This window comes from Babylonia areolata, chromosome 24, assembly GCF_041734735.1.
Source record: "Babylonia areolata isolate BAREFJ2019XMU chromosome 24, ASM4173473v1, whole genome shotgun sequence".
NCBI lineage: Eukaryota > Metazoa > Mollusca > Gastropoda > Neogastropoda > Buccinidae > Babylonia > Babylonia areolata.
The window spans coordinates 7509111-7521610 of record NC_134899.1 but is presented as its reverse complement, the minus strand read 5'-3'; the positions used below and the strand labels follow the sequence as shown (position 1 = coordinate 7521610).

The 12500-nt window shown below is 36.5% G+C and overlaps 2 protein-coding genes across 2 annotated transcripts in view; both read left to right on the top strand.

Annotated features, from left to right (window-relative positions):
• The window catches only part of LOC143299152 (histamine H3 receptor-like), a 2275-nt gene extending 1493 nt beyond the window's left edge, over positions 1-782 (top strand). The window contains exon 2 of the mRNA XM_076612281.1: positions 1-782. This exon is cut by the window's left edge and continues 385 nt beyond it. Coding sequence (XP_076468396.1) covers positions 1-782 — 782 coding nt within the window.
• Positions 783-10650: 9868 nt separating this feature from the next.
• The window catches only part of LOC143299151 (uncharacterized), a 6008-nt gene continuing 4158 nt past the window's right edge, over positions 10651-12500 (top strand). Inside the window, exon 1 of the mRNA XM_076612280.1 lies at positions 10651-10765. Coding sequence (XP_076468395.1) covers positions 10651-10765 — 115 coding nt within the window. The remainder of the gene's footprint in view (positions 10766-12500) is intronic.

Genomic DNA, 12500 nt, shown 5'->3' with positions numbered 1-12500 from the left:
GCCACGCATTGAGGACACGTGTGAACGCTGTTGGTAACAGCATGCAGGCACAAGACGCAACATCTACGTGTCCAAGTCAGGGTGGGGACGAAGCGAACAGCTCTGCAGATCCAAACGGCTTCACTTCTGCTGCGCCGGTCTCTTCCTGTGACAGGAATGTTAAACAAACAAAGCATGGCGAGGATGAGAAATTACCAAGCAACCAGAACCTCAAAGTATGTATCAGAATGTCGAATCCTCAAGAACCAGTTTTGGACTTGAATAATTTGACAGGGGCAGTCAAAAACCCCACAGTGACTGTCGGGGGCAATTCAGTGGGAGAAAACTCCATGAATCCCGGTTCGACATTTTCTGTTGTTTCCCCAAACCGCGAACGGCCACCATCACCCACTCCATTTCGTCGAAGTTTTTGCTGCTTCAGTACAACAAAGAACAAAAACAACGTGTCCGATACAACCCCAAAGCTGACAAAAAGGATGAGGTCAGATCTGAAAGCGGCCCGGTCTCTGTTCATCTTCATATTGGCTTTCCTCGTTCTATGGGGCCCCTACATCATTTCCACCATCATCATCGCTTTCTGCGGAGACTGTGTGAACGATAACGCCTTTGAGGTCTTCACCTGGCTCCTGTGGCTGAAGTCGTCTGTCAACCCTTTCCTGTACGCGGCAGGCAATCCAAGGTTCAAAACTAATTCCTTGAAGATCCTGCGCAAAGTTTGCTTCTGCTGCCCGTCAGGTGTCAGTCGTGACTCTTCACCTGTCACCAACCACTGTCTGTTCTGAAAATGACAAATTGTATTTCGTATTGTCGGTGAATATGGTTTTGTGTGACCACTATCTATTCTGAAAATGACAAATTGTATTTCGTATTGTCAGTGAATATGTTTTTGTGTGACCACTGTCTGTTCTGAAAATGACAAATTGTATTTCGTATTGTCGGTGAATATGGTTTTGTGTGACCACTATCTATTCTGAAAATGACAAATTGTATTTCGTATTGTCGGTGAATATGGTTCTGTGTGACCACTATCTATTCTGAAAATGACAAATTGTATTTCGTATTGTCGGTGAATATTGTTGTGTGTGACCACTGTCTATTCTGAAAATGACAAATTGTATTTCGTATTGTCGGTGAATATTGTTTTGTGTGACCACTAACTATTCTGAAAATGACAAATTGTATTTCGTATTGTCGGTGAATATTGTTGTGTGTGACCACTGTCTATTCTGAAAATGACAAATTGTATTTCGTATTGTCGGTGAATATTGTTTTGTGTGACCACTCTCTATTCTGAAAATGACAAATTGTATTTCGTATTGTCTGTGAATATGGTTGTGTGTGACCACTGTCTATTCTGAAAATGACAAATTGTATTTCGTATTGTCGGTGAATATGGTTGTGTGTGACCACTGTCGGTGAATATGGTTTTGTGTGTGACCACTGTCTATTCTGAAAATGACAAATTGTATTTCGTATTGTCGGTGAATATGGTTTTGTGTGACCACTGTCTATTCTGAAAATGACAAATTGTATTTCGTATTGTCGGTGAATATGTTTTTGTGTGACCACTGTCTATTCTGAAAATGACAAATTGTATTTCGTATTGTCGGTGAATATGGTTTTTGTGTGACCACTCTCTATTCTGAAAATGACAAATTGTATTTCGTATTGTCGGTGAATATTGTTGTGTGTGACCACTCTCTATTCTGAAAATGACAAATTGTATTTCGTATTGTCGGTGAATATGGTTTTGTGTGACCACTATCTATTCTGAAAATGACAAATTGTATTTCGTATTGTCGGTGAATATGGTTTTGTTTGACCACTATCTATTCTGAAAATGACAAATTGTATTTCGTATTGTCGGTGAATATGGTTTTGTGTGACCACTGTCTATTCTGAAAATGACAAATTGTATTGCGTATTGTCGGTGAATATGGTTTTGTGTGACCACTGTCTATTCTGAAAATGACAAATTGTATTTCGTATTGTCGGTGAATATGTTTTTGTGTGACCACTGTCTATTCTGAAAATGACAAATTGTATTTCGTATTGTCGCTGAATATGTTTTTGTGTGACCACTGTCTATTCTGAAAATGACAAATTGTATTTCGTATTGTCGGTGAATATGTTTTTGTGTGACCACTGTCTATTCTGAAAATGACAAATTGTATTTCGTATTGTCGGTGAATATGGTTTTGTGTGTGACCACTGTCTATTCTGAAAATGACAAATTGTATTTCGTATTGTCGGTGAATATGGTTTTGTGTGACCACTGTCTATTCTGAAAATGACAAATTGTATTTCGTATTGTCGGTGAATATTGTTGTGTGTGACCACTCTCTATTCTGAAAATGACAAATTGTATTTCGTATTGTCGGTGAATATTGTTGTGTGTGACCACTGTCTATTCTGAAAATGACAAATTGTATTTCGTATTGTCGGTGAATATGGTTTTGTGTGACCACTGTCTATTCTGAAAATGACAAATTGTATTTCGTATTGTCGTTGAATATGGTTTTGTGTGACCACTGTCTGTTCTGAAAATGACAAATTGTATTTCGTATTGTCGGTGAATATGTTTTTGTGTGACCACTATCTATTCTGAAAATGACAAATTGTATTTCGTATTGTCGGTGAATATTGTTGTGTGTGACCACTGTCTATTCTGAAAATGACAAATTGTATTTCGTATTGTCGGTGAATATGGTTTTGTGTGACCACTGTCTATTCTGAAAATGACAAATTGTATTTCGTATTGTCGGTGAATATGGTTTTTGTGTGACCACTATCTATTCTGAAAATGACAAATTGTATTTCGTATTGTCAGTGAATATGGTTTTGTGTGTGACCACTGTCTATTCTGAAAATGACAAATTGTATTTCGTATTGTCGGTGAATATGGTTTTTGTGTGACCACTCTCTATTCTGAAAATGACAAATTGCATTTCGTATTGTCGGTGAATATGGTTGTGTGTGTGACCACTGTCTATTCTGAAAATGACAAATTGTATTTCGTATTGTCAGTGAATATGGTTTTGGGTGTGACCACTGTCTATTCTGAAAATGACAAATTGTATTTCGTATTGTTGTTGAATATGGTTTTGTGTGTGAGCACTGTCTATTCTGAAAATGACAAATTGTATTTCGTATTGTCGGTGAATATTGTTGTGTGTGACCACTATCTATTCTGAAAATGACAAATTGTATTTCGTATTGTCGGTGAATATTGTTGTGTGTGACCACTGTCTATTCTGAAAATGACAAATTGTATTTCGTATTGTCGGTGAATATGTTTTTGTGTGACCACTTTCTGAAAATGACAAATTGTATTTCGTATTGTCGGTGAATATGGTTTTGTGTGACCACTGTCTATTCTGAAAATGACAAATTGTATTTCGTATTGTCGGTGAATATGGTTTTGTGTGACCACTGTCTATTCTGAAAATGACAAATTGTATTTCGTATTATCGGTGAATATGGTTTTTGAGTGACCACTGTCTATTCTGAAAATGACAAATTGTATTTCGTATTGTCGGTGAATATGGTTGTGTGTGTGACCACTGTCTATTCTGAAAATGACAAATTGTATTTCGTATTGTCGGTGAATATTGTTGTGTGTGACCACTGTCTATTCTGAAAATGACAAATTGTATTTCGTATTGTCGGTGAATATGGTTTGTGTGACCACTGTCTATTCTGAAAATGACAAATTGTATTTCGTATTGTCGGTGAATATGGTTTTGTGTGACCACTGTCTATTCTGAAAATGACAAATTGTATTTCGTATTGTCGGTGAATATGTTTTTGTGTGACCACTATCTATTCTGAAAATGACAAATTGTATTTCGTATTGTCGGTGAATATTGTTGTGTGTGACCACTCTATTCTGAGAATGACAAATTGTATTTCGTATTGTCGGTGAATATGGTTTTGTGTGACCACTGTCTATTCTGAAAATGACAAATTGTATTTCGTATTGTCGGTGAATATGTTTTTGTGTGACCACTATCTATTCTGAAAATGACAAATTGTATTTCGTATTGTCGGTGAATATGTTTTTGTGTGACCACTATCTATTCTGAAAATGACAACTTGTATTTCGTATTGTCAGTGAATATGGTTTTGTGTGTGACCACTGTCTATTCTGAAAATGACAAATTGTATTTCGTATTGTCGGTGAATATTGTTGTGTGTGACCACTGTCTATTCTGAAAATGACAAATTGTATTTCGTATTGTCGGTGAATATGGTTTTGTGTGTGACCACTATCTATTCTGAAAATGACAAATTGTATTTCGTATTGTTGGTGAATATTGTTGTGTGTGACCACTATCTATTCTGAAAATGACAAATTGTATTTCGTATTGTCAGTGAATATGGTTTTGTGTGTGACCACTGTCTATTCTGAAAATGACAAATTGTATTTCGTATTGTCGGTGAATATGGTTGTGTGTCAGCCGAACGAAGCCGCTGTTACGTCGTTCATCTCTGACGATCAGTCCACGTCAGGTTGGGATGTGAACACGTACGTTTTCTGTTGAACTCATTTGTAGATTTATCTATCCCTTTGCATTCTTTGCAGTTAGACATTTTTTTTCTGATCTTTGAAGAGGAAACCCACTGATCTAAAAATATATCTATCATTTATCACTGTCCATTAAAAAAAAAATTAATTCTATTTTTAGAATTGGTACAGTAGTTTGCATTTAGGTATTACATTTGCCTGCTAATTTGCCTAATAGTTATTCATCAATGTCATATTTCTGCACTAATGATCTAGAATCACTGTCAAGAAGATTTTTTGATTGTTTATTTATTTATTTATTTATTTTTAGCTGATTTCGTTACATTCAACAGTGCATTCCAACCTTTAATAACTCTTATGCTGAAAGATGATTTGCGGATATTAGTCCTGCAGAACTGGGTTTAGAGGTTAGTATTTGAGTTTCTGGTTATATCAGACTTGTTAGCTGAGGAAAAAGTGCTAAGGTCAATATCAATTTTGCTAGTGATCCTGAAGACCTGAATCATATCGATCTCCTCTACGCGCCAGCTGATTTTAGTTCTCTTAATTGCCACGGGTACAGCGTATGCATGACAAATATTTGTGTTGCGATATCATTAACAGTATGAATATCCCTGTTTATGTTTCAAGCTAGTTATTACAAAAATGTAGTTGTCACGTTAGTCCACTAAACATTTATCATGCACTTTTATATTTCACTTGTGCTTTCATTACAAGGTGTACAGCTTACTGAGTTTTCGAGTTGTCACAAAATATGTATTAATGAACCATTTTACGGTGTCTTAATTGTGATCAAAATTAATTGTTGTTAAAAAAAATTATGAATAATGAAGTAGTCCACAGAACACGCTGTCCCGAGACCAATCAGTAGATTAGAGACAAAAGCTAGCTTTGAAGCTTATAAACAGTCCCTTCTTTGATCTCATGACACATTCTGTTACGACTTTGGTCAAGGTTCGAATGCTTCATTTACATTTCATTTATTCATCGAACTCTCTAAAAAAACAGTTAGAAATTTTGTAGAATTGTCCAGTTGATTCTTGAATGAGTTGGGTACTTGTTTTAAATGCTGTGGCAGTTGATTCCATACATTCGTGACTAGGTTACTGAAGCAAAACTTACTTGTGGTAGTATTTGAACGTTGTACAAACATATTTCCATCAGTATTTCTTGTGGACCTGGAGATCTGGTACCCTTTTTTTCTGACATGTCTTCATGAATCGGACATGCTGAGCTGTATCTGTCAAAACCCCCCCAAAGCATTCCACCAGGGAAGTTTGCTTGTACGCCACAACCTTTTAATTTATGACGATTTCTGTGGGATTTTATCACCAGCCTTGTAGAGAACTACGTAAGCCACATATAGCTATTTAATTGTAACTCAATCTGCAACAATCAGGAATTAAGCTTTCAGTTTAGTCATTGATATCAGCTGATCTCTTTTGTACTTCTGTCTGCCTGTTCCTGTCTCCCTCCCTCTGTAGCCTATAGTATAACCTTCACTCTTGATGGTAAGTTCTGTGAGTGTGTTTGAACCATTGCACTGACATGATTTATCTGTATGTTTTTTGTCACAATACATGCATTATAACTGCGTTTATCCTTTGCCTCCTCGCATTCTTCACATTGTGTGTGTGTGTGTGTGTGTGTGTGTGTGTGTGCATGCGTGCATAAGCATTTGTGCGCACACACGTGTGTGTGTGTGTGTGTTTGTGTGTGCATGTGCGTGAGTGAGCATAAATGCACAGCTGTGTGCGAATCTCATTTATGAATTAAAAAACCCCCAAAAGATGAAAACAAAACAAAAACAAGAAAACAAACAAACAAACAAAGAACAAAACAACGAAAAAACAAGAGCAAACTGTGCAGCCTGAAAAGAAATGCATTTGGCTGCTACTTTGCACAAACACATTTCTTCTATAGATCACTGGAGTTTAGACAGTGAGAAAATAAACCAGTGCGATTATGAAATCAATGGTGGTGATGTCCGCAATGCATTAGGGAAAGCAAAGAAATAAAGAAAAGACCCAGAAAATGGTTGGGGATGGAGGGGGGGGGGGGGGGGAGTTGGGGAACAGAAGAGAGGACTAATCAACCACAAAACAAATCCAGGATATGGAGAATGTACATTGTGCAGATGATGAGAGAAAGGGGAATAGAAAATAAACAGGCAGCCACAGTTCTACAGTTTGTGTGTGTGTGTGTGTGTGTGTGTATGTGTGTGTGTGTGTGTGTGTGTGCATGTGTGTGTGTGTGTGTGTATGTGTGTGTGTGTGTGTGTGTGCATGTGTGTGTGTGTGTATGTGTGTGTGTGTATGTGCGTGCGTGCGTGCGTGTGTGTGTGTGTGTGTGTGTGTGTGTTTTATTATCATGCACTTGTAATTTATTTATTAGAAAACTGCAACTAAAGTTCTGTGTTTGAAATTTATATTACAAAATGTCATGCAACACAACATGCCAGAAGTATTTTTATGAAGTCTTCATTCTTTCCTTTGCATAATTATTCTTTTTTTTTTTGCCTATTATTTTATTTTATTTGATCTCTTCTGGCTTGCTGATAACTTTATTCTCACAATTATACTACTTTCATCATTCAAATGCTTTGTCATTATGAAGATAAAGACTACAGTTAACAATGAACAAAGAGACAAACATCCTGCATAAGAAGAGATAATGATTATTAAAAAAAAAAAAAAAAAAAAAAAAAGAGAGAAAAACAAAGAAAAGAAACGAAAACAACATTGCACAAGAATTTGACTAATTTACATAGTGAAGGGATAAGACAATGAATATATATGATGATATAAGACATGGATGATACATTTATACATAAAGACAATGGCATGAGAAAAGAAGGGAGACAAAGATACACTGCAGGTATCTTTTCAGATAATCTTATTATGAAATCAACACTGAACATGTAATGATGAACGCACTACAAAAGATGGTATGGATTTCATGTTGTGTAGAAGTGTGCATATGTGTGTTCATGTATATAAATGTATGCATGCGTGTGTATGTGTGTGTATATATGTATGTATGTATGCATGTATGTATGTATACAATTTTTAATGGTTTGTTTTGTTTGTGTATTTTTTGTCTTGGTGTGTATGTCTGTATTTGCTAAGAATCACCCAAACATAATTATCACCATATTTAATGTTCTTCCTTTTTGTCAACCTCGAACTTTTCCAGTTGTTTTTTTTTTATCCCCTTCCTTGGACCAGAAAATATGTTTGATGATAAATAAATGGAAATGAATGGATAGATATACAGCTGAATAATATATAGCTAGGAAAAACTTTCTTTATAATGACTATCAGCAAATGGTCTCCATATATATCCTTGTTTTTAAAAAAATACAAATTGAAATAAGAATACATAGTGTCTATACAGTTCTGATATTGTTATGACTATATTTTGTATCTTACTATGCAATTTAAAGTATGGCCACATATGTGCTAACTATTGTGAGGTTAACAACCTACAATTTATCAGATTCCTTAGACTGTGCCCGGCGACCTTATATTTGATCTTGATTCATTGATCTTTGCCAGCATGTTCTTTTGGTTGTGTTATTATTATTATTAGTAGTAGTAGTAGTGGTAGTAGTACTTCTTTTTGTTTCTCTGTGTGTGTGCATGTATGTGTGTGTGTATGTCTATGTCTGTGTGTATGAATAGTTACTTGTTTATGTGTGTTTAAAATGTAAAAATTGAATAAAAATGTTTGGAAAAAAAGAAGAAAAAAAAAAAGGAAATGAATAGAACTGATTATAACACACTGAATTTTGATACGTTGAAACTAATTGTGATTTATGTTTGAAAAAAGGAAAGAACAGAACCTTGTTTTCAAGGGTGAAAAAAAAAAAGAGAAGAAAAGAAAAAATATACACTGCAGGAAAACGTTGTAAAGCTCTACACATTGGAACTGGATAGTTTGGTGCATCACTTTCTTTTTAAATCAAACATTCACATCTGGTCCTTGAAGCTTCCTTCCCCTTCCCTGTCTGCACCAGAACCTTTGTCCTACATCAAGCTTTCAACTTTCAGTCACTGATCAGATGCAACAATGTTAAATGTCTTTAAACTTGGTGCCCTTTATTTTTCACAACCTGTATGAAAAATCATTATCATGCATGCAGCAAAAGAAGAGAAAAAAAAAAAGAAAACAAAAAAATGACAAACTTTGACAATCAGAATATGTTGGGGTTTTAGAATAAGTCCATGTATATAGCTATACTTTTAAAATAAATGAGGAAAGGTGCTATGCATGTTTTGAGGTTTACAGAACAATGTATAATGCAAATCATATTGTGTGCAAAACTGCACAGTGACATAATGTAACAATAATAAGCTGGTAACTGTTTGTTCAGCCACCTGTTTAATAAGGGTCTGATGAAGCAGAAAATGCATACACACAAACAGACACTGATGAAACGAAGTCATCATACTTAATTATTGATGCATGTATAATCATATACCTTGAGAAATGTTGCCACATCAAGACTGAAAAAATGACACACACACAAAAAAAGGAAAATGATATTTACCCTTCCACCCTGAACAGATTGCAGCTGTGGCAGCTTTCCCTATTTCACTGGTTTCGCCTTGTAGCAATGATTTTGTGAAAAACACACTGTCAGGGATTTCATGTGTTGCTTGCAACTATCAGTGACTGTCAATGACTGCAATAATCATTCTGAAATATCATTGTTTTCAGCATCAAAATTGCTGCATGAATCATGGAAGAGTTCATTTGACATTTGCTGGGTAGAGATCCACCAAATTTACGACTGCTGATAAATTGGAAATAATCATTTGAAATGCTTGAACTGTGAACAAACAGTTGCAAACAAGCAAGAGCAATTTCCATTTCTTATACTTTGACCACTTCTACATGATAGAAACGCTGTTTGGATCACCTTCATTAGGCAGTGACTGAGCACAAGATGCTGTTAAAGTGTGAACATTCTGACCTGTGCACATATCTATTCAAACAACATGAAAGGATGTTGCACACTAGAGTGGTGGTTACAACAGTCCAAGTGTCTTGCAGATAATGTGTACACCCCATATTTCGTTTGGGTATTATCACAGTAAGTTGGTGAGAGTTTACAAACAAAGTGCTATGAAATCATGTACAAGACTGTGAAATTATCTTACAATATGAATCTGGCAACACCATTATGCACGAAAAAAGTAAAATCTAGTGCCACTGTTCACTGGGAATGGTAGTAATCTACCAATTGAAAAATGAATTTAACATGCAGAGTTTGAACTGGGAACAGACAATAAACATTCTTGCTTTGTGAAGCTGGCAGCATGAAATATGAATGGTGCACTGAGTTTATATGCAACCGCTTGACTTCTGCTGACCTGGCTCCTTTCATGGAGGCTTGTCTGTTAGTTTGCTTTCCCCTTGGTTGATTGTTGGACAGCAATTTACATTATAAACACTAATTCACCACTTACAAGGGATCCCATGGTTTAACAGGTGTGGTGTATGATTATGGGGATTTGCCTGTGTCCAGTGGTATTCTTTTAAATACAGTCCTTTCATCTATTTTGAAATATGGAATATCAAAATAATGCAATCACAAGCAAGAGCAACGCACACAATTCATGTGATGAGCAAATGAAGTTTCCAAACAGATGAAAAAAACATCTTTCAAGTCATGAAAAATAAAAATCTTTCAACGTCTTCCTGTTCTTAATAGATATCCTGGTCCTTCGATGAATTCTCCTCCTTGAACCAAGGTAATCCAGTTCTTCATTAAAAAAACAACAACAAAAAAACCTATCAAATGTTACACGATTTGGCACTTGGGATTGTTCTGACTGATAAAATACAAGAGTTTACCAGTCAGATTTTGTAACTGACATTTTGAAGCAAACTTCGATCATCAGTTTATCTGGTTTACAATGAGCAGAGCACCTTTAGGATCCACACTGATTTCCAAGACAATGGCTTCACAATCAACAGGTTCATAATTCTACTAGTCTGCAATGCTACACTATTTTGCTAGCAAAGTAACACTCCAGATGCCGGAAACAAACTTAAATATGTTTTTCTGGCAAATATGTACAACAGACAAAATACAGGAATACTGCAAGATCAAAATGAAGAGGAAGATCAAAATGAAGACTTACACAGACCACATGGCAACCAACATCATCGCCAAGCATGTGCACAAAACAACCATGGCTACAAAGTCCCCCAGACAAGTTGGGAGCAGTATAAATGCTCATTCTCTGTCAGGACAGTAGCAGACTGGAACAAACTGGAGGAGGAGGTTGTACAGGCACGCTCTGTCACCACATTTTCTGCAGCATTGGGCAGAGCACCCTTGGCTGCCTCTCAGGAGTAAATCGACCCCCCACCACGCTCCCCTCCTACCCCCAACCCCCCACCTGGTTAGGTAGATGTAGTGCTGCAATAGGACATCCTTGAGCTCAACTCGGGGTGTCCACTGGAGCAGTAGACCCCCCACCCCCACCCCCAGCCCGCCCTGCTAGGGAGACACAGTGCTGAACCAGGACATGTTGGAGAACAACTCGAGAAAAACTCTGTCAGTTGGAGTAGAATATAAAGTTTTCTTCAACATAGTTAAATTAAATAATAGTTAAGTGAACTTATAAACAGTTAAGTAAATACTGATGAGGATGATTTGAACTTAATACAAAAATACATGAATTCATAGACTAATCAAGCCATGCGCTCCCATTACCCATTGCGACGATAATCTGCAAAGGTTCCTGCAACATACCGTTCCACATTCCAGATACTCTATAACAAAGTTGAGACATTCAACTGAACTAGCAAACTGAACTGAATAACTGCCATGAACTACATTCAACACTAGAAGCTGCCAGATATGTGCAACAAACTTATACAGTGAAATACTTTAAACTTTCCTCTTCTCACTGGCAAGTGTGCACAATCAAAAGCACTGCTAAATATGTACAATCAAAGGCGCTGGCTACAAGATTATCACACTAAAATAGCAGAGCTGGCTTTCTGCATTGGTAGTATCTGTACAGAAAACATTTCTTGGAAACTACTAACGGTTCAACCTGAAGATGTATGCAAAATATCAGCTCACCTTAACTAACAGTTCAACCTGGCAATGTATGTAAAATATCAGCTCATCTCCACTGACAGTTTAAGCTGGCAATGTATGCAGAATATCAGCTCATCAAAATATCAGTTTATTTAACAGGCCTCTCCACTTCAGGCACCAAGCTCTGCCCCTCCCGTCCCCCTCCCCAACCCCTCCACCGGGTAAAATGACACCTTCATTTCTTCCCGACTTGCACTGACCACCACAACAATTACGGTTGCTTCAAATTTTTTCTGCTATGTGCAAGCCATCACATGCACAGCTCTCTCAGGCAGGGCAGAAATTTCTTGCCAGGCCTTGCAAAGCCAAGTCATTGCAGACCATGTGCTCAGCTATTTATAAGCCTGTATGTGATTGGCTGAATGGTGGTCATGTGGCAGGAATGACTGACTGGAGTTGAGAGATCTACTGGGATATGATGAAACAAGAATTTTAAACTGGACAACGTGGAAAGTGGAATGATTTATTTGTGCGGTTTATTATATGTGCTAAGAAATATCAAGCATTGCTGTCTCTCATAGAAACACTAATACATACACAAAATTAAAGCATTAACTACAAATGGACAAGACTTATGAAGGAATGTCAGAATAAAAAAAAAAAGTAATCATACTGAAGAAAAAGAAGTAAAATTCATGACTAATTATGCATGAATAGAGACAGCAAAATTTCTAGATGGCCTTTGGAAAACATCAAATCTAAATCACTCAAGTTACATCAAATAAGAAGAAAGATAAAAGGCAGAAATAAACACATGCAAAAAACAACAACTAAAAAAAAAAACCAACAAAAAAACCAACAAAAAACAACAAAAACCCATAAAAGATAGACAGATAGACAGACAGACAG